The 17511-nt window shown below is 46.1% G+C and overlaps 1 protein-coding gene and 1 long non-coding RNA gene across 8 annotated transcripts in view; both read left to right on the top strand.

Moving 5' to 3' along the window:
• The window catches only part of LOC118390055 (AP-3 complex subunit delta-1-like), a 33923-nt gene that overhangs the window by 3814 nt on the left and 12598 nt on the right, over positions 1-17511 (top strand). For 3 of the 6 annotated variants that reach the window (XM_035780253.2, XM_035780216.2, XM_035780236.2), the window contains exons 2-24: positions 48-143; positions 416-496; positions 604-684; positions 830-937; positions 1022-1151; positions 1385-1524; positions 1634-1707; positions 1841-1890; positions 2261-2310; positions 2686-2734; positions 3977-4122; positions 11120-11268; positions 11572-11802; positions 11951-12185; positions 12293-12438; positions 12743-12896; positions 13109-13180; positions 13382-13457; positions 13763-13965; positions 14988-15061; positions 15340-15360; positions 16085-16238; positions 16350-16481. In XM_035780253.2, the coding sequence (XP_035636146.1) occupies positions 48-143; positions 416-496; positions 604-684; positions 830-937; positions 1022-1151; positions 1385-1524; positions 1634-1707; positions 1841-1890; positions 2261-2310; positions 2686-2734; positions 3977-4122; positions 11120-11268; positions 11572-11802; positions 11951-12185; positions 12293-12438; positions 12743-12896; positions 13109-13180; positions 13382-13457; positions 13763-13965; positions 14988-15061; positions 15340-15360; positions 16085-16238; positions 16350-16481 (2652 nt within the window). The remainder of the gene's footprint in view (positions 1-47; positions 144-415; positions 497-603; positions 685-829; positions 938-1021; positions 1152-1384; positions 1525-1633; positions 1708-1840; positions 1891-2260; positions 2311-2685; positions 2735-3976; positions 4123-11119; positions 11269-11571; positions 11803-11950; positions 12186-12292; positions 12439-12742; positions 12897-13108; positions 13181-13381; positions 13458-13762; positions 13966-14987; positions 15062-15339; positions 15361-16084; positions 16239-16349; positions 16482-17511) is intronic. The other 3 variants (XM_035780245.2, XM_035780263.2, XM_035780225.2) reach the window with 2 other exon arrangements.
• On the top strand, positions 7192-11110 carry LOC127906186 (uncharacterized). Of its 2 annotated transcripts, none has more exons than XR_008060580.1 (3): positions 7192-7374; positions 7428-7533; positions 7946-11110. It is a non-coding gene; the product is annotated as an uncharacterized LOC127906186 (long non-coding RNA). The 2 variants fall into 2 exon arrangements; XR_008060581.1 differs by lacking the exon at positions 7946-11110 and adding an exon at positions 7742-7866.

Genomic DNA, 17511 nt, shown 5'->3' with positions numbered 1-17511 from the left:
GTGGAGGTTGTCATTGCTCTGTCTGATATTCCTCTGTCTCTTCTCAGGCTAAGTACATCTCCACCTGCATTGATGAGATCAAGCAGGAGCTCAAGCAGGACAACATTGCTGTCAAGGCCAATGCTGTGTGCAAACTCACCTACGTAAGACCACAGACCAGCACCCCTCGCTAAAACTGCCATCACTGAAATTGCTCTCACTGAAACTTCCCTCCCATTGAACAGCACAGAGATGCGCAAGCAAAAACACTAGCTATATATCCTTGGCCTACTCTGCATACTTTTTCACTTGATAGCATGTACTTTGAATACTGCCGTACTCAGGAAAAGCCCTTTTTGATAATGCATTTAGCTCTCACTGTCCACAGGGACAGCGTAGTGGATGTTCAATGCCCTCTCCCCTGGTGTGTTAACAGTTACAGATGCTGGGCTATGACGTCAGCTGGGCTGCATTCAACATCGTGGAAGTCATGAGTTCCTCAAAATTCACATACAAGGTGAAAAAGTGAAATAATGTGCTTCTATAATGTTGGTATTTGAGAATGTTCTACTCAAGATTGAATTTGCCTTAGGTCAGAGGTTTAACATGTGCTTTTTCCTCCAGAGAATTGGTTACCTGGCTGCCTCCCAGTGCTTTCATGAGAGCACTGATGTCATCATGCTGACAACCAATCAGATCCGAAAGGTTAGTGTTGCTTTTTTCCCCTGACTTTTGGCCTGCCTGTCTCTGATTAAAGAACAGCTCTGATACCTGCTATTTCCTCCCCTCTCCTTCTATTTCTTTCTCCTCTTTTGCTTTCTCTCTCTTTTTCATAATTTTTTTCTCTCAGGATCTGAGCAGTCCTAACCAGTACGACACTGGTGTGGCTCTCACTGGCCTCTCCTGCTTCGTGACCCCTGACCTGGCTCGGGACCTGGCCAATGACATCATGACTCTTGTGAGTCACATTCTCAGCTTCAAGTTCTTTTTACACATTTTGTCTGTTTCATGCTTCTCTGACCTATCTCTGCTTGTGCTGCAGATGTCCCACACAAAGCCGTACATCAGGAAGAAGGCCGTACTTATCATGTACAAGGTGTTCCTGAAGTACCCAGAGTCTCTGCGCCCTGCTTTCCCCAGGCTGAAGGAGAAACTGGAAGACCCTGACCCTGGTGAGATAGACTACCTAGTACCTACCTACTCCTCTGTTGGTTGGGGCCAGACAGGTTTTTTTATCACCTTGAATCATAAATTATGCAATAACTAAGGAATTTTGTGTCTTAACTGGTGGAAGCTTTTTCAAACGATTTGAATGCATTTCACCTCATTCGTATCATAATGTCCTTCAGCATGGATTTTGTTGATCTCATCTCAACACTCCCTGTGTGATGCCTCTGTCCTGTAGGGGTCCAGTCAGCGGCTGTTAATGTCATCTGTGAGCTAGCCAGGAGAAACCCCAAGAACTACCTGTCTCTTGCCCCGCTCTTCTTCAAGCTCATGACCTCCTCCACCAACAATTGGGTCCTCATCAAGATCATCAAGCTGGTGAGTGAACAGGGAGCTGTGGGAATGAATGTGTGTCAGTAACAAATTATTGCCAAGTATCACAACATGGAGAGGTGTTGCGCCAATAGTGTGTTTGTGTGTGTTTCAGTTTGGTGCCCTCACACCCCTGGAGCCTCGCTTGGGGAAGAAGCTGATTGAGCCCCTAACAAACCTCATCCACAGGTAAAACACACACACACACAGATCCAACCAATAGGTGTTTTGTTCAATCCCTATAACAAAATGTTGTCTGATGAAAATAATGACCTTCTGTCTAGCCCTACTCATTTTCTTACCCCTTCTTCCTCTCTCACAGTACCTCTGCTATGTCACTTCTATATGAATGTGTCAACACTGTAATAGCAGGTCAGTATTCGTCTTCTCACTTCTTTTTGTAGGTACATTTTAGTCTGTGTGCCGGGTGTAGGGATCCCTCTTTTTGAAGCTTGTGTGCTAACTGAAGATGTGGGCAAGCCCAGTTATTTCTGGCTCATAAACAGTCATAATAAAAACACAATATTCTCTGTGCTATGTCTATAATCTTCAACGTGGGCAGTTGTTTTTTTTGTGCCTGTGATGTGCCACTGAGGAGGTTGTGTTGACTATGCGGTTTGTTTTATGTGAAGTGAAAAACATCACTGTGCTTTTAAGATTGCAGCTCGTGATAAGTTGTTTTTGACAAGTTTGTTGAGTTGTTGTCACAGCAGGATCTGATTGTCGTTGTCCTCTGTTGCAGTGTTGATTTCCCTGTCCTCCGGGATGCCAAATCACAGTGCTAGTATTCAGGTAAGTTTCAGCTGTCATGCCCACACTTTCTCTTGTAGCTAATGATGTTAACCCTTTCCACTCCAATTTGATGACGTTGCATGTTTAAACCATGAATCTTTTTTAATTCTTTGTTTTTACCATACACAAGTCTTTTTCAAAAGATGAACAACAACCAATCAAACAGGCTAGTGCAACTGAATAAAATGTGTGATTTTATAGCTCCTAACATGTCTAGATACATCTATTTAATGTACAAAGACATCAGCTGGGATATACGGTCACTTTTTGCCCAAAACAGTTGCGGTGCCCAAATTATATTACTAACACTGGACCTGAATTGATTGTAATGGCACTTTCCCTTCCCCTCTCTTCCTCCCTTCTCTCTATCCTTAGCTCTGTGTCCAGAAACTGCGAATCCTGATTGAAGACTCGGACCAGAACTGTGAGCCCTCTGTCAATGCCTGCAGTGTGTCATTCTCTCATTGTCTGTGTGTTTCTGAGTAGCCACCCATCTAGCTTCCAACAACCTAGATCCCAAACTCTGGATAACTCGACATTTTGATCATGGTCCCACACAGGGGGCTGTTTTACATTTCACTGCACATAGTTGCAGTTGTGACTGCATCAAAAGGTAGGGTTTTGTCTTCATTCATTTATACATCTCTACTTCATCAGGCTATTAATTTTAAAACTTTCAGTATATTTGATAAGTCACTCATTGGTCTAACAGGTTATGGCTAACAGTAAGTTAATAAACCATCTACGATCATTATGTTGATGCAGCTGGTGATTCGAGTTATCTGGGCCCCTTAGTAGGTTGTGTGTAGATCAGATATATACGTTGGCAGCTATGTCTTGTTTTTCATTTGAGTTCTCGTCTGTTTCGCTAGGTAGGCTCATAACATAAACAGGCTCTAACCCCCCCCTTGCTCACATTTGACACCACTTTAGTCTCAAACATCATAGTGTTTACAGGGCTTCTTCTGCCCTGCTCTGATGAAACCAAACCTGTATCTGCACAACATCACTTCACCTCAAGGTCACATTCACACATAAACCTGATATGCAGCTATCTGCGCCTGAGATATCAACAGCCCAGATAATAATTGGCTGTTATAGTATGCCTGATTCAGCAACAACACAAAAATATTATTGGATTATTGCATAATGGCTACATATACCTAGGACTCAAGTTGGTGCCAAAAAACGAAACGTCCATGTGTATATGTTGTCTCGTGTATGTGTTCTCCATCGTTTTGTTTCTTTGTATTTTCCTTTTCTTTGTTTTAATGTATGTGAAAATATCAGGTAGTCAGTCAGACAGCACGTTTTGTATACTATACTGTGTAGACAGTCATATTATGTAAGAGAGCCATTTAGAATAGGGCCTACAGTAATGTAATCAGTGAGGTTTAAGTGGCTGAGAGGGGATATTGAAGACAGCCAAAGAGACATAGATTGTTCAAGATATTTTGGGTGACCAATAGACCTCTTGTGCTCTAAGACAGGGAGGTAGGCAGGCTATAGCCATAAGATAATGTCTACTGCGGAGTGTAAAGGCATGCTGTATGGCTTGTAGTACAGTCTCCATAGTGCACAACCTCTAGTCTAGTGCATAGGGAAGTAGAGTAGAAGGCCCAGTGTATAGTGCCCTGGCCACTGAGTGTGTTGTCTTTGTTCATAGTGAAGTACCTGGGCCTGCTGGCCATGTCCAAGATACTGAAGACTCATCCCAAGTCTGTCCAGTCCCACAAGGACCTCATCTTGCAGTGTCTGGATGACAAGGACGAGTCCATCCGCCTGAGGGCTCTAGACCTGCTCTACGGCATGGTGCGGATAAGGGAAAGGGGGATACCTAGTCAGTTGTCTAACTGAATGTATTCAACTGAAATGTGTCTTTCGCATTTAACCCAACCCCTCTGAATCAGAGAGGTGCGGGGGGCCTTAATTGACATCCACGTCTTCGGCGCCCGGGGAACTGCCTTGCTCAGGGGCAGAACGACAGATGTTTACCCTGTCAGCAACCTTCCGGTTACTGGCCCAATGCAATAATCACTAGGCTACCTGTCATAGCACATGGTCATTGAAAACACACTTACCCTAACCCCATGTCTTCACCACACCTATACCTAGCCTAGCGGTTAGAGTGATGGGCCAGTAACCGAGAAGGTTGCTGGTTTGAATACCTGAGCTGATAAGTTGAAAAAAATCTGTCGGTACCCTTGAGCAAAGCACTTAACCCTAATTTACTCCACCCATTAAGGCTGACCCTGTAAAACAACAGATTTCACTGCACCTGTCCGCACAATACAACATTTTTCGATCTACTCATGGGGAAATGTCTTTAGCTCAAGAACATCCCTGATTCTGTTGATAGCCTAATTACTCCAGGGGGGTATACTACCTACCTGGTTTGAGGAGGTAACTTTGGACAACTCTGAGTTCAACTTGGGATAACCGCTAACATGAAATTGGCTCACCTTTTAGCCAGGTGAATTTATATGGCAACGAATGCTTCAGATCTAACCTGCGCCGGTGTAGGCTAACTGCATTTATCCTGAGTGAAGTCTGAGCTGTGAGTTGAGGACCAGTGAAATCAAATTCCCCCCCTCGCAATTGTTGCGTCATCATGCCCTTTATTTGGGGAAGAGACAGATTTTAAAATAAATACCTATCACATTACATATTTAGTAATGACTGGATGTATTTGAAAGTAAACACAGAGTAAAACTGATGTTCTAAAATGATTTAATTGATAGGAGTGGGTAAGAAGGTGCTGTGAAAGATGGTATTCACTATACGTAATAAAAGCAAGACAGAACTTCTAAAAGCTTCTTTCACATCGTAGCCTGCTGAATTTGCAAGATGGATTTTCTTTCATGTTGATTTAGTCAACAATGTAAAAGTGGCACTGACTCGCCCATAGATTGATGTTTCAGCATTGTTCCAATGTGTGGAGTTTGGCGTGTGACATGCATGTGCAGTTTCAAGCCTGCTAGAGTTAGCAGTTAACAGTTCACCAAACCCACAGTTCGGGACGTATTGTGGATTTGGGGTTAAGGTTAAATTAATGACATTTTTAAATGCCATTCGTATTGTAAAGCATTCACAATGTTCCTGGCATTGTCTGTTGTGCCAGTATTATTTTCACTCTGATGCTGCGTCTGTAACCATGTGGGTCGTGGGAATTTACCAGTTGTGAAGTCGTAAAAACCAATTGGATGCATTCATGTGATTTTTAACTCGTTGTGAAATGTTGAATAACTAATGGCCAGCAAGCTGCGTCAACCATAAACTAAAAGTACAGCTATCATGAAAAAGTACCCATTTGTCGTACTTCAGTAAAAGTAAAGATGCCTTGGTAGAAATTGACAAGTGAAAGTCACCCAGTAAAATCCTACTTAAGTAAAAGTATTTGGTTTTAAATATAAAAAAGAATTTCACATTCCTTATATTAAGCAAACCAGATGGCACAATTTTCTAGAATTTTTTTAATTTACGGATAGCCAGGCGCACACTCCAAATGAAGCGTTTGTGTTTTGTGAGTCGGCCAGATCAGAGGCAGTAGGGACGACAGGGGATGTTCTCTGTTTTGTGAGTCGGCCAGATCAGAGGCAGTAGGGACGACAGGGGATGTTCTCTGTTTTGTGAGTCGGCCAGATCAGAGGCAGTAGGGACGACCGGGGATGTTCTCTGTTTTGTGAGTCCGCCAGATCAGAGGCAGTAGGGACGACCGGGGATGTTCTCTGTTTTGTGAGTCCGCCAGGTCAGAGGCAGTAGGGACGACCGGGGATGTTCTCTGTTTTGTGAGTCCGCCAGATCAGAGGCAGTAGGGACGACCGGGGATGTTCTCTGTTTTGTGAGTCCGCCAGATCAGAGGCAGTAGGGACGACCGGGGATGTTCTCTGTTTTGTGAGTCCGCCAGATCAGAGGCAGTAGGGACGACCGGGGATGTTCTCTGTTTTGTGAGTCCGCCAGATCAGAGGCAGTAGGGACGACCGGGGATGTTCTCTGTTTTGTGAGTCCGCCAGATCAGAGGCAGTAGGGACGACCGGGGATGTTCTCTGTTTTGTGAGTCCGCCAGATCAGAGGCAGTAGGGACGACCGGGGGATGTTCTCTGTTTTGTGAGTCCGCCAGGTCAGGCAGTAGGGACGACCGGGGATGTTCTCTGTTTTGTGAGTCCGCCAGGTCAAAGGCAGTAGGGACGACCGGGGATGTTCTCTGTTTTGTGAGTCCGCCAGGTCAGAGGCAGTAGGGACGACCGGGTATGTTCTCTGTTTTGTGAGTCCGCCAGGTCAGAGGCAGTAGGGACGACCGGGGATGTTCTGTTTTGTGAGTCCGCCAGGTCAGAGGCAGTAGGGACGACCGGGGATGTTCTCTGTTTTGTGAGTCCGCCAGGTCAGAGGCAGTAGGGACGACCGGGGATGTTCTCTGTTTTGTGAGTCCGCCAGGTCAGAGGCAGTAGGGACGACCGGGGATGTTTTGTGAGTCCGCCAGGTCAGAGGCAGTAGGGACGACCGGGGATGTTCTCTGTTTTGTGAGTCCGCCAGATCAGAGGCAGTAGGGACGACCGGGGATGTTCTCTGTTTTGTGAGTCGGCCAGATCAGAGGCAGTAGGGACGACCGGGGATGTTCTCTGTTTTGTGAGTCCGCCAGATCAGAGGCAGTAGGGACGACCGGGGATGTTCTCTGTTTTGTGAGTCGGCCAGATCAGAGGCAGTAGGGACGACCGGGGATGTTCTCTGTTTTGTGAGTCCGCCAGATCAGAGGCAGTAGGGACGACCGGGGATGTTCTCTGTTTTGTGAGTCCGCCAGATCAGAGGCAGTAGGGACGACCGGGGATGTTCTCTGTTTTGTGAGTCCGCCAGATCAGAGGCAGTAGGGACGACCGGGGGATGTTCTCTGTTTTGTGAGTCCGCCAGGTCAGAGGCAGTAGGGACGACCGGGGATGTTCTCTGTTTTGTGAGTCCGCCAGGTCAGAGGCAGTAGGGACGACCGGGGATGTTCTCTGTTTTGTGAGTCCGCCAGATCAGAGGCAGTAGGGACGACCGGGGATGTTCTCTGTTTTGTGAGTCCGCCAGGTCAGAGGCAGTAGGGACGACCGGGGATGTTCTCTGTTTTGTGAGTCGGCCAGATCAGAGGCAGTAGGGACGACCGGGGATGTTCTCTGTTTTGTGAGTCCGCCAGATCAGAGGCAGTAGGGACGACCGGGGATGTTCTCTGTTTTGTGAGTCCGCCAGGTCAGGCAGTAGGGACGACCGGGGATGTTCTCTGTTTTGTGAGTCCGCCAGGTCAAAGGCAGTAGGGACGACCGGGGATGTTCTCTGTTTTGTGAGTCCGCCAGGTCAGAGGCAGTAGGGACGACCGGGTATGTTCTCTGTTTTGTGAGTCCGCCAGGTCAGAGGCAGTAGGGACGACCGGGGATGTTCTGTTTTGTGAGTCCGCCAGGTCAGAGGCAGTAGGGACGACCGGGGATGTTCTCTGTTTTGTGAGTCCGCCAGGTCAGAGGCAGTAGGGACGACCGGGGATGTTCTCTGTTTTGTGAGTCCGCCAGGTCAGAGGCAGTAGGGACGACCGGGGATGTTCTGTGAGTCCGCCAGGTCAGAGGCAGTAGGGACGACCGGGGGATGTTCTGTTTTGTGAGTCCGCCAGGTCAGAGGCAGTAGGGACGACCGGGGATGTTCTCTGTTTTGTGAGTCCGCCAGGTCAGAGGCAGTAGGGACGACCGGGGATGTTCTGTTTTGTGAGTCCGCCAGATCAGAGGCAGTAGGAATGACCGGGGATGTTCTTGTGATAAGTGTGTGAATTGGATCATTTTCTGTCCTGCTAAGCATTCGAAATATAACGAGTAATTTTGGGTGTCAGGGAAAATGTATGGAGTAAAATGGACATTTCCTTTAGGAAAATGGAGTAAAAGTTGTCAAATGTAAATAGTGAAGTACAGTTACCCCAAAAACTACTGAAGTACTTTACACCACTTATGTTTCTAATTAAATTATAAAGTTAGCTTTAAAAAAATGTTTTGTTGCATTTTTAACCAGCCCATTTCCTTAGCAGTTAATGTCAGAGGTCACCATGTGGGAGAAATATATGCGTTTCCCACTAGTATTTGCCAATTGGAGGGCTGTTCAAGTGGATTTTTCCCCAGTTGTATGTGGTAAATGTCTACTTCTATCTTGCTTATGAGCGCACCATGGCACTGCCTCCTACAGTGCCAGATGTGTGCTTGTGACTCTCATAAAGGGGGAGTATCTGTAGCGCGGTACATCTCCCACTCCTGGTTAATGTGATGGGCGGTCACTGTTAAGCGCAACACAGGGTGCACTGGCCACTTAATTGAAAACTTTGGCTTGCTTATATAGAGTGAGTACTACCTGTTTGCTGAGGTGCACGAGGTAAGTTCGTAATGTGGCTCAAGTACTTTTCACGAGGTGCTGAAACCCCCTATTCTCAAATCACTGAGAAGGGGTGCATATCCGACTGTAAAAAATCTAAACATAGCCTACCTAGCACGCTTGTAATTTCTTTGGCCTGGTCAGAATCAGCTGCCAAGTTCTGGTTTAATGCAGAGGGGTGCTGTTTCTTTGAGTTTGTCTTGCTCCGGTATACTGGGGTGATGTCGGTATAAATGTGTCAAAATACAGTGGGTTCGGAATGTATTCAGACCCCTTGACTTTTTCAACATTTTGTTACGTTACAGCCATATTCTAAAATTGATGAAATCATTCCCCCCCTGAATCTGCACACATTACCCCATAATGACAAGGCACAACCAGGATTTTAGAAATTTGCACATTTTATTAAAAATAAACTGAAATATTACATTTACATTAGAATTCAGACCTGTTACTCAGTACTTTGTTGACGCACATTTGGCAGCGATTAAAGCATAGTCTTCTTCGGTATGACACTACAAGATTGGCACACCTGTATTTGGGGAGTGTCTCCCATTCTTCTCTGCAGATCCTCTCAAGCTGTGTCAGGTTGGGTGGAGAGCGTTGCTGTACAGCCATTTTCAGGTCTCCAGAGATGTTCAATCGGGTTCAAGTCCGGGCTCTGGCTGGGCCACTCGAGCACATTCAGAGACTTGTGCTGAAGCCACTCCTGTGTTGTCTTGGCTGTGTGGTTAGGGTCATTGTCCTGTTGGAAGGTGAACCTTCGCCCTCGTCTGAGGTCCTAATCGCTCTGGAGCAGGTTTTCATCAAGGATCTCTGTACTTTGCACTGTTCATCTTTCCCTCGACCTTGACTAGACTCCTAGTCCCTGCTGATGAAAAACATCTCCACAGCATGATTCTGACACCAACTTGCCTTTCCGTAGGGATGGTGCAAGGTTTCCTTCAGACGTGACGCTTGGCATTCATGCCGAAGAGTTCAATCTTGGTTTCGTCAGACCAGAGAATCTTATTTTTTATCATTTTTGCCAACTCCAAAGGCTGTAATGTGCCTTTTACTGAGGAGTGGCTTCTGTCTGGCCACTACCATAAATGCCTGATTGGTGGAGTGCTGCAGAGATGGTTGTCCTTCTGTAAGTTTCTCCCATCTCCACAGAGGAGCTCTGTCAGTGACCATCGGGTTCTTGGTCACCTCCCTGACCAAGGCCCTTCTCCCCTGATTGTTTAGTGTGGCCAGCTCTAGGAAGAGTCTTGGTGGTTTCACACTTCTCCTATTTAAGAATGATGGAGGCCACTGTGTTCTTGGGGACCTTCAATGCTGCAGACATTTTTTTGTTGGTACCCTTCCCCAGATCTGTGCATCAACACAATCCTGTCTCTGAGCTGTATGGACAATTCCTTCGACTTCATGACTTGCTTTTTGCTCGGACATGCACTGCCAACTGTGGGACCTTATATAGACAGGTGTGTGCCTTTCCAAATCATGTTCAATCAATTGAATTTATCACAGGTGGACTCCAAGTTGTAGAAACATCTCAAACGTGATCAATTGGAACAGGATGCACCTGAGCTCAATTTTGAGTCTCACAGCAAAGGTCTGAATACTTATGTAAATAAGATATATTTCTGCTTTTTTTTAATCAAACCTGTGTTCACTTTGTCATTATGGGGTATTGTGTGTAGATGAGGATTTAGAATAAGGCTGTAACTTAACAATGTGGAAAAAGTAAAGGTGTCTGAATTCTTTCAGAATGCACTATATTTGAGGAGTCTGCAGACTGCTGCATAGGTGATTCTCGTTGAGCGTGGAGACATAATGGTAACGTTTTGTCCACAACTCTGTCCATCGCCATTGTAATCTAATGTTCCCAAACTGGAGATTTAAACGGTGATTGAGGATCCTCAAAATCAGGTTTATCGACTCCCTACACTCGTCTATTTTATAAAGTTTTAATTCTTACGTTATTATTAGTACAGAACTCGTTTTTGACAGCACCTCACAAAAGGACAATTTCAAATGTGGCAATTTAAGATTATAATTATAATTACAACGTACGCATAGGCTCTAGTTGTTTTAAGAGAATATCCTGAAATGTTTTTTCAGATTTAGTTGAGGCATAGACCTACAACGCAGTAGGCATAGCCTATAGGTCTAGTGTTTTATATATTTTATGCCATTTTTGTATTTTTTTTCGGATTCACATTGCGGACTGAATTGAAGTCCCTGGTACGAATGTGAACCGTAAACACCCCTAGTTAGCGGCAGGCGGACGACCAATATCCACCATTGTAGTACGGATGAACCCTGAGCTGGAATGTGACGCTAGATCATTTCAGTAACGCCTCGGTACATCTAGCTACGTACTGGTCACAGTACAGTTTCTGATTGCCCCATGCCTCTCTTTCTCCATGGACTATTTGTGTCCTCCCAGGTGTCCAAGAAGAACTTGATGGAGATAGTGAAGAAGCTGATGTTGCACGTCGACAAGGCTGAGGGAACCACTTACCGAGATGAGCTGCTCACCAAGATCATCGACATCTGCAGCCAGAGCAATTACCAGTACATCACCAACTTTGAATGGTCAGTACAACTTACTGGAGGGGCCTATAATTGTCTCTGGTTCTTTACACACTTTTAAACTCATACTTTCTGTGATCATGAGTCTCTGTCAGGTAGCGTTGAAAGACTCAGTTAACGCTTTGCAGTAATGTGTCCTGCTGTATTGTACTCAATATGCTGATCGGCTCTTACCTATATGTATTTGTAAATAGTTCAAGGTTGTTGTCTTCTTTTTTTTGGATTACCTGTCATTTAGGGGCCGACCTTCCACTCACCTGTCTCTGAAGTACATCCGTCTGACTCTGTCCTGTGTCCATCTCTCAGGTACATCAGTATCCTGGTGGAGCTGACCCGTCTGGAGGGCACGCGGCATGGCCACCTCATTGCCTCCCAGATGCTGGACGTGGCCATTCGGGTCAAGGCCATCCGAGCCTTTGCTGTGGCCCAGATGGCTACTCTACTGGACAACGCCCACCTGCTTACCGGCAACACACAGCGCAACGGCATCTGTGAGGTTCTCTATGCCGCCGCCTGGATCTGTGGAGAGTTCTCAGAGTATGTATTCATGTCTATTCCTCTTCTGCAAGAGTACACACACGCTTTCTAGCGAGACTGTTTTCCACTAACTAGCTAATATCAGGCCAGTTCAGCCCTATATCATTGACTTATCCCTCATCCAGTACCATCCTCCATCTCCCCCCAGACACCTGGAGGAACCCATGGCAACACTGGAGGCCATGCTGCGGCCCAAGGTGGCCACCCTGCCGGGCCACATCCAGGCCGTGTACGTGCAGAACGCTGCCAAGCTGTTTGCCACGGTGTTGCGCGGCCAGGAGGGGGTGCCAGCGGACAGCACGGTAGCCCAGGAGACCAGCCAGCTGCTCATTGACAGGCTGCCTCTTTTTGTCCAGAGTTCCAACCTGGAGGTGCAGGAGAGGGTGAGTCACACATCTAACCTCCGGGGGCTATTGGCAATTTGAAAGGCGAATACCTTTTTTCACTATGCATCTCTCTTTGCCCCCCACCATTCCTCTCCCCTCCCCAGGCCTCCTGCATCCTGCAGCTGGTGAAGTACATCCAGAAGCTGCAGCAGAAGGACGTAGAGGTGGCTGAGGAGGTGACTGCTCTGTTTGCTGGGGAGCTCAACCCTGTGGCCCCCAAGGCACAGAAGAAAGTACCTGTTCCTGAAGGGTCAGTCTGCCTGCTGCTCTCTTACTCACAATGCTGTTAAATTAAGCTTATAGTGATGCACAACATAATACGTATATTTTTTTTATAGTACTACTTTATGCAGCCCATTACACAATTTTCGATATTGCAAAGTAGCTTTGTTTTTTAGTCTGTCTTGCAGACTATTGAATGTCAGTCTGACTGAGTGGTATATAAAGTGTATACACAACATCAACAGAGACTTTCTGATTCCATTTAAGCGTTAAACACATCCCTATTGGACAGTACAGCTGGTTAGAACGTGTTATCTTGGTTTTGTCCCCAGTCTGGACCTGGATGTGTGGATCAACGAGCCTCCGTCTGGGAGTGAGTCTGAAGACGAGGGCAGGAAGTCCAAGGGCAAGGCTGTGTTTGCCAAGGAGGAGTCCAGACACACCAAGCCACGCTACACTGAGGTGGACGAGAAGGAACTGGCCAAGGTAAGATGGCAATGTATAAGACTATCACTGCTGTAGACCTAATGATATACAAGCTCCTCAGTTCTTTCATCAGTTGATCTGGTGTTAAATGTTTGCTGACCCTAAAACAATCAGACACCAAAGAGGTACACTGGTACACACCACTCAACCATAATATAAATACAATAGAGTTTTCATATGACTGACTTCATGCTGTTTCTCCCTCCCTCCAGAGGAGAGAAGTAAGGAAGGCAGAGCAGGCCAACAACCCATTCTACATCAAGGCCTCCCCCTCCTCTCAGAAGGTACGCAGAGCATCATTACCCAATTGGCAACTAGTCTTGTGTGTTATCCTGACTCTTGCAGAAATGTAATTAATTACACATTTCAAACTACTTCCATCTAAATATGATCATTTTAATGGACTAGGAGCCTTCATGTTGTATGTTCTTCACATTCGTGTGTTATAGTTCCTGTGTGTAAGACATGTTTCTGTGTGCGTGCAGGTGTACCAGGATGGTGTTGGTGTGGAGCACATTCCAGTGGTGCAGATTGACCTCAGTGTGCCTCTTAAGGTCCCAGGTCAGTCTCCTCTCCTCTGGCCACTAGATTATAAACTACTGATTTCAATGTACAGTGTATCAGTGAGTGGTTTGCACACAGCACTCTGTATCCAAACCTAACCCATCTCCCTCTTTCTCTCTTCGCCTCTGTCATACCTTAACCCATCTGTGTCATAACTTATCCCCTCTACTGTACCTCTCTCACTCATCTCTCTCTGTCGTAACTTAACCCCTCTACTGTACTTCTCTCTCTGTAACATAACTTAACCCCCCTTTCTCCTTCCTTCGCTCTCCCTCTTTCTTTCTCCCTCCCGTTTGGTTTAGGGATGCCAATGTCAGATCAGTATGTGAAGCTGGAAGAGGAGCGTCGGGAGAGAAACAAGGCAGACAAGAAGAAGAAGAAGGACAAGAAGAAGAGGGAGAAGGGCGAGAAGGGCCGCCGGAGAAGGGGGGACTCTGGCCCAGAGAGCGAGGAGGACATCACCCCCGCACACATGGTGGACATCGTCACTGAGGAGATGCCAGAGGTAGGGATTTACACATGGTGTTCAGAGTAGAGGTCTTCACGGATCCAAAAGTTGACCTGTTCCGAAATGGAGATGGGACTTTCCCACCCAGACTCGAAATGCATCAGTATTTTTTTTTAAATATAGAGACCAGTTCCATATAGATCTGGTCAGATCCAGACCTGGTCCAATCCGAGTGATGGAAGCAGCTTAAAATGTATTTTTTCCACCTCCCTAAGCGACTATTAACCAGAGCTGATAAAGCGCGAGGGGAGGGAGGTGCCGTTCTAGCAGGCGGGGGAGTGAGCGAGTGACACGGGGAGCAGGGAGGGAGAGACTAGAGACAGAAGCCAACCAACAAGCTGACTCACTATAGTAGACTAATAGCTGCCATAGCTAGGTTATTTATCATCAAATATGATTACATAGTACCTGTCTTGACAGCATCAAACCGGGAGAAGCTAGTTATGCAGTTAGCTAGCTAGGCTAACTGAGGCTGCAGTGCATGCACTTTCTCATTCTACAGTTACTTAATATTCTGCATGGACTTGTTATTTGTATCAGCCTACCTGTTGGCTCTTGGTTGTTGTAGCCTATCCTTCTCCTTTTAATTCTATCTTCCATTGATTTGTTATCTTCTGCCCTTTTCCACACGGAGGCTCTGACTGTAGCCTATTGCTGCTTTGACTTATGATTGGCCAGCAGTCCCGTTCGGCTCTGTACGGGCCCTTCTGAACACGTCAGTTAAAATTACACCTACCCAAGAGCCGTGACAATCATATCAGATCTGACCCAGATCTGTGACATTATTTAGAATTCTGGATTGGGTCTCGGATATTCGGGATCCGTGAAGACCTCTAGTTCAGAACGTTTCATATAGGAATTTAAGGGGGAAAAGCGAGCCCAAAACCTCATGAAAGGGGCTCAGGCCAAGAAGCCATAAAACATTTGTTATATTGAGTGGTAATTCATATTTTAATTTCATATTAAATGCAAGGATGTTATTTTACGCTGTCACTAACTTGACTCTCTTCCTGTCTCAGAATGCCTTACCCAGCGATGACGACGACAAAGATCCCAACGACCCCCACAAAGCTCTGAACATCGACCTGGACAAGTGAGTTCACTCATCACTGACCTCTCTGTATTACAGCTGTCCACTAATGGATTAGTATGAAAGCGCAGGCTATATAAACAGGCTGTGCTATTATATACTCTGCGGGGGTGTATAATCTCTTCCTGGCACCAATGATGAGAGATTGGTGCTAGTGCTGCCCTGGCCAGGCCCTTCCCATCCACACACACTCCCTCTCACTGTGCTCTGCTCTGTGGTTCTCTCCCTCTGTGTCTCTCTCTCTCATGCACACACACCTCTCTGTCCCCTTGCCCGAGCAGTTTGCTGGCAGCATCTCGCAGGTGAGTACATTCTCAGTGTCAGGAGACCACGTCTGGGCCTGCATACTAAACTGACTGATCTGCTGTCTGTCTGTCTCGGTCTCATGCCTGCCCCCTCCCACTAACATAGCATTTCTCTCTCTCCGTTTGGGCATGATGTGACTTTACAGTTTAAAGTTTGATCTCAGTGTTCAACTACACAATTTTCTCCCTCTCAGCCCTACTCCATTTGAAACCTTCTACAAGCTCCCTTCAGAATATCAGCATTCCCTCCTTTCAAAAGTGTTATTGTGGCAGGCGCTGAAGAAAAGCGCTCTTCTCACTAACTTAAACTCTTGTCACATCAACCTGTTTTATAGATGGAGTTAATTGATTTCTCAGTGGAACTGCTGATTTTCTGAAGTCCTAACTCCATCACCAGTACTACTCCTGGATGCCTGCCGTGCTGCTCTTATTTTAATCCTCACCCAATTCATTGGTCTTCAACATAATTGTTAATTGCTAATTATTTGATTAACCTGTTAATGGGAGTGTCCCTCTTGAACCCCCACTTTGAAGGTTTGTGTTTGAGATGTCTTGCACTTGAGTGGAGGGCTTTGTCTCAACTAGCTTCCTTTCCTAAAATGAGACAAGGAAAAGACTCAAGTTAACACTTGATGCAGCAAATGGCTGTGGTTTGACCAGAATCCCTATGCACACGCATGGCTGTGGTTTTAAGTGTTTCTACTTCTCTTTGTGCTCTCAGGCCCCTGGCAGACAGCGAGAAGAAACTGCCAGTCAGGTCACACCGTCCCGACGAGGTCCTCAAGAGCCCCATGGAAGACAGGCAGGTGGTGGAGGTTGTACCAGAGCCCAAGAAAAAGACAGGAAAGGAGAAGAAGGAGAAGAAGGACAGGAAGGTTTGGCTCCATCTTTATTTCTTAAGAATATTTTACGTATTTCTGACGTTTGTTTCCGTAGTATTTGAGACCTTATTGACTTGAGGATTGTGTTTTTTTTTTTAATTGTAGAAGAGTAAAGAGAAAAAGAAAAAGCACAAACAAGAGGAAGAGGGGGATCTTATGGGCACTGGGTCAGAGGAGCCTGTCCAACCAGAAGAGACCAAGGAGGTGGCAGCCCCGCCTCCTGCCTCTACACCAGAGGTATGACGTCACAAAGGGAGGGACTACCTTTTATACAGGGACTATATATATGGCTGTCTTCGGGAAAGTATTCTGAATTTTTCCACATTTTGTTAGGTTACATCCTTATTCTAAAATGGATTAAATAGTTTTTTTCCCTCATCAATCTAGAAACAATACGCCAAAATGATAAAGCAAAAACAGTTTTTTTAGAACTGTTGGCTAATTTATAAAATACAAAAAATATATATATCACATTTGAGGAAGCACCTTAGGCAGTGATTACAGCCTCGAGTCTTCTTGGGTATGATGCTACAAGCTTGGCATACCTGTATTTGGGGAGTTTCTCCCATTCTGTAGATTCTCTCAAGCCCTGTCAGTGTGGATGGGGTACGTCGCAGCACAGCTATTTTCAGGTGTCTCCAGAGATGTTCGATCGGGTTCAAGTCCAGGCTCTGGCTGGGCTACTCAAGGACGTTCAGAGACTTGTCCCGAAGCCACTGCTGCGTTGTCTTGGCTGTGTGCTTAGGGTCGTTGTCCTGTTGGACGGTGAACCGCCGCCCCAGTCTGAGGTCCTGAGCGCTCTGGAGCAGGTTTTCATCAAGGATCTCTCTGTACTTTGCTCTGTTCAGCTTTCCATTGATCCTGACTACTCTCCCATTCCCTGCCACTGAACAACATCCCCACAGCATAATGCTGCCACCATACTTCACTGTAGGGATGGTGCCAGGTTTTCTCTATACATGATGCTTGGCATTCAGTTTAAAGTGTTCAATCTTGGTTTCATCAGACCAGAGAATCGTATATCTCATGGTCTGAGAGTCATTTAGGTGCCTTTTGGCAAACTCCAAGCGGGCTATCGTGCCTTTCTCTGAGGAGTGGCTTCTGTCTGGCCACTCTACTATAAAGGCCTGATTGGTGGAGTGCTGCAGAGATGGGAGAACCTTCCAGAATGACAACCATCTCCACAGAGGAACTCTTATAGCTCTGTCAGAGTGACTCCAATAAAGTTGTCGAAACATCTCAAGAATGATCAATGGAAACAGGATGC

The sequence above is a fragment of the Oncorhynchus keta genome, chromosome 1 (genome assembly GCF_023373465.1).
Source record: "Oncorhynchus keta strain PuntledgeMale-10-30-2019 chromosome 1, Oket_V2, whole genome shotgun sequence".
Classification (NCBI taxonomy): Eukaryota; Metazoa; Chordata; class Actinopteri; order Salmoniformes; family Salmonidae; genus Oncorhynchus; species Oncorhynchus keta.
The sequence above is the reverse complement of the archived record's forward strand: the minus strand, read 5'-3'. Positions and strand labels throughout refer to the sequence as shown.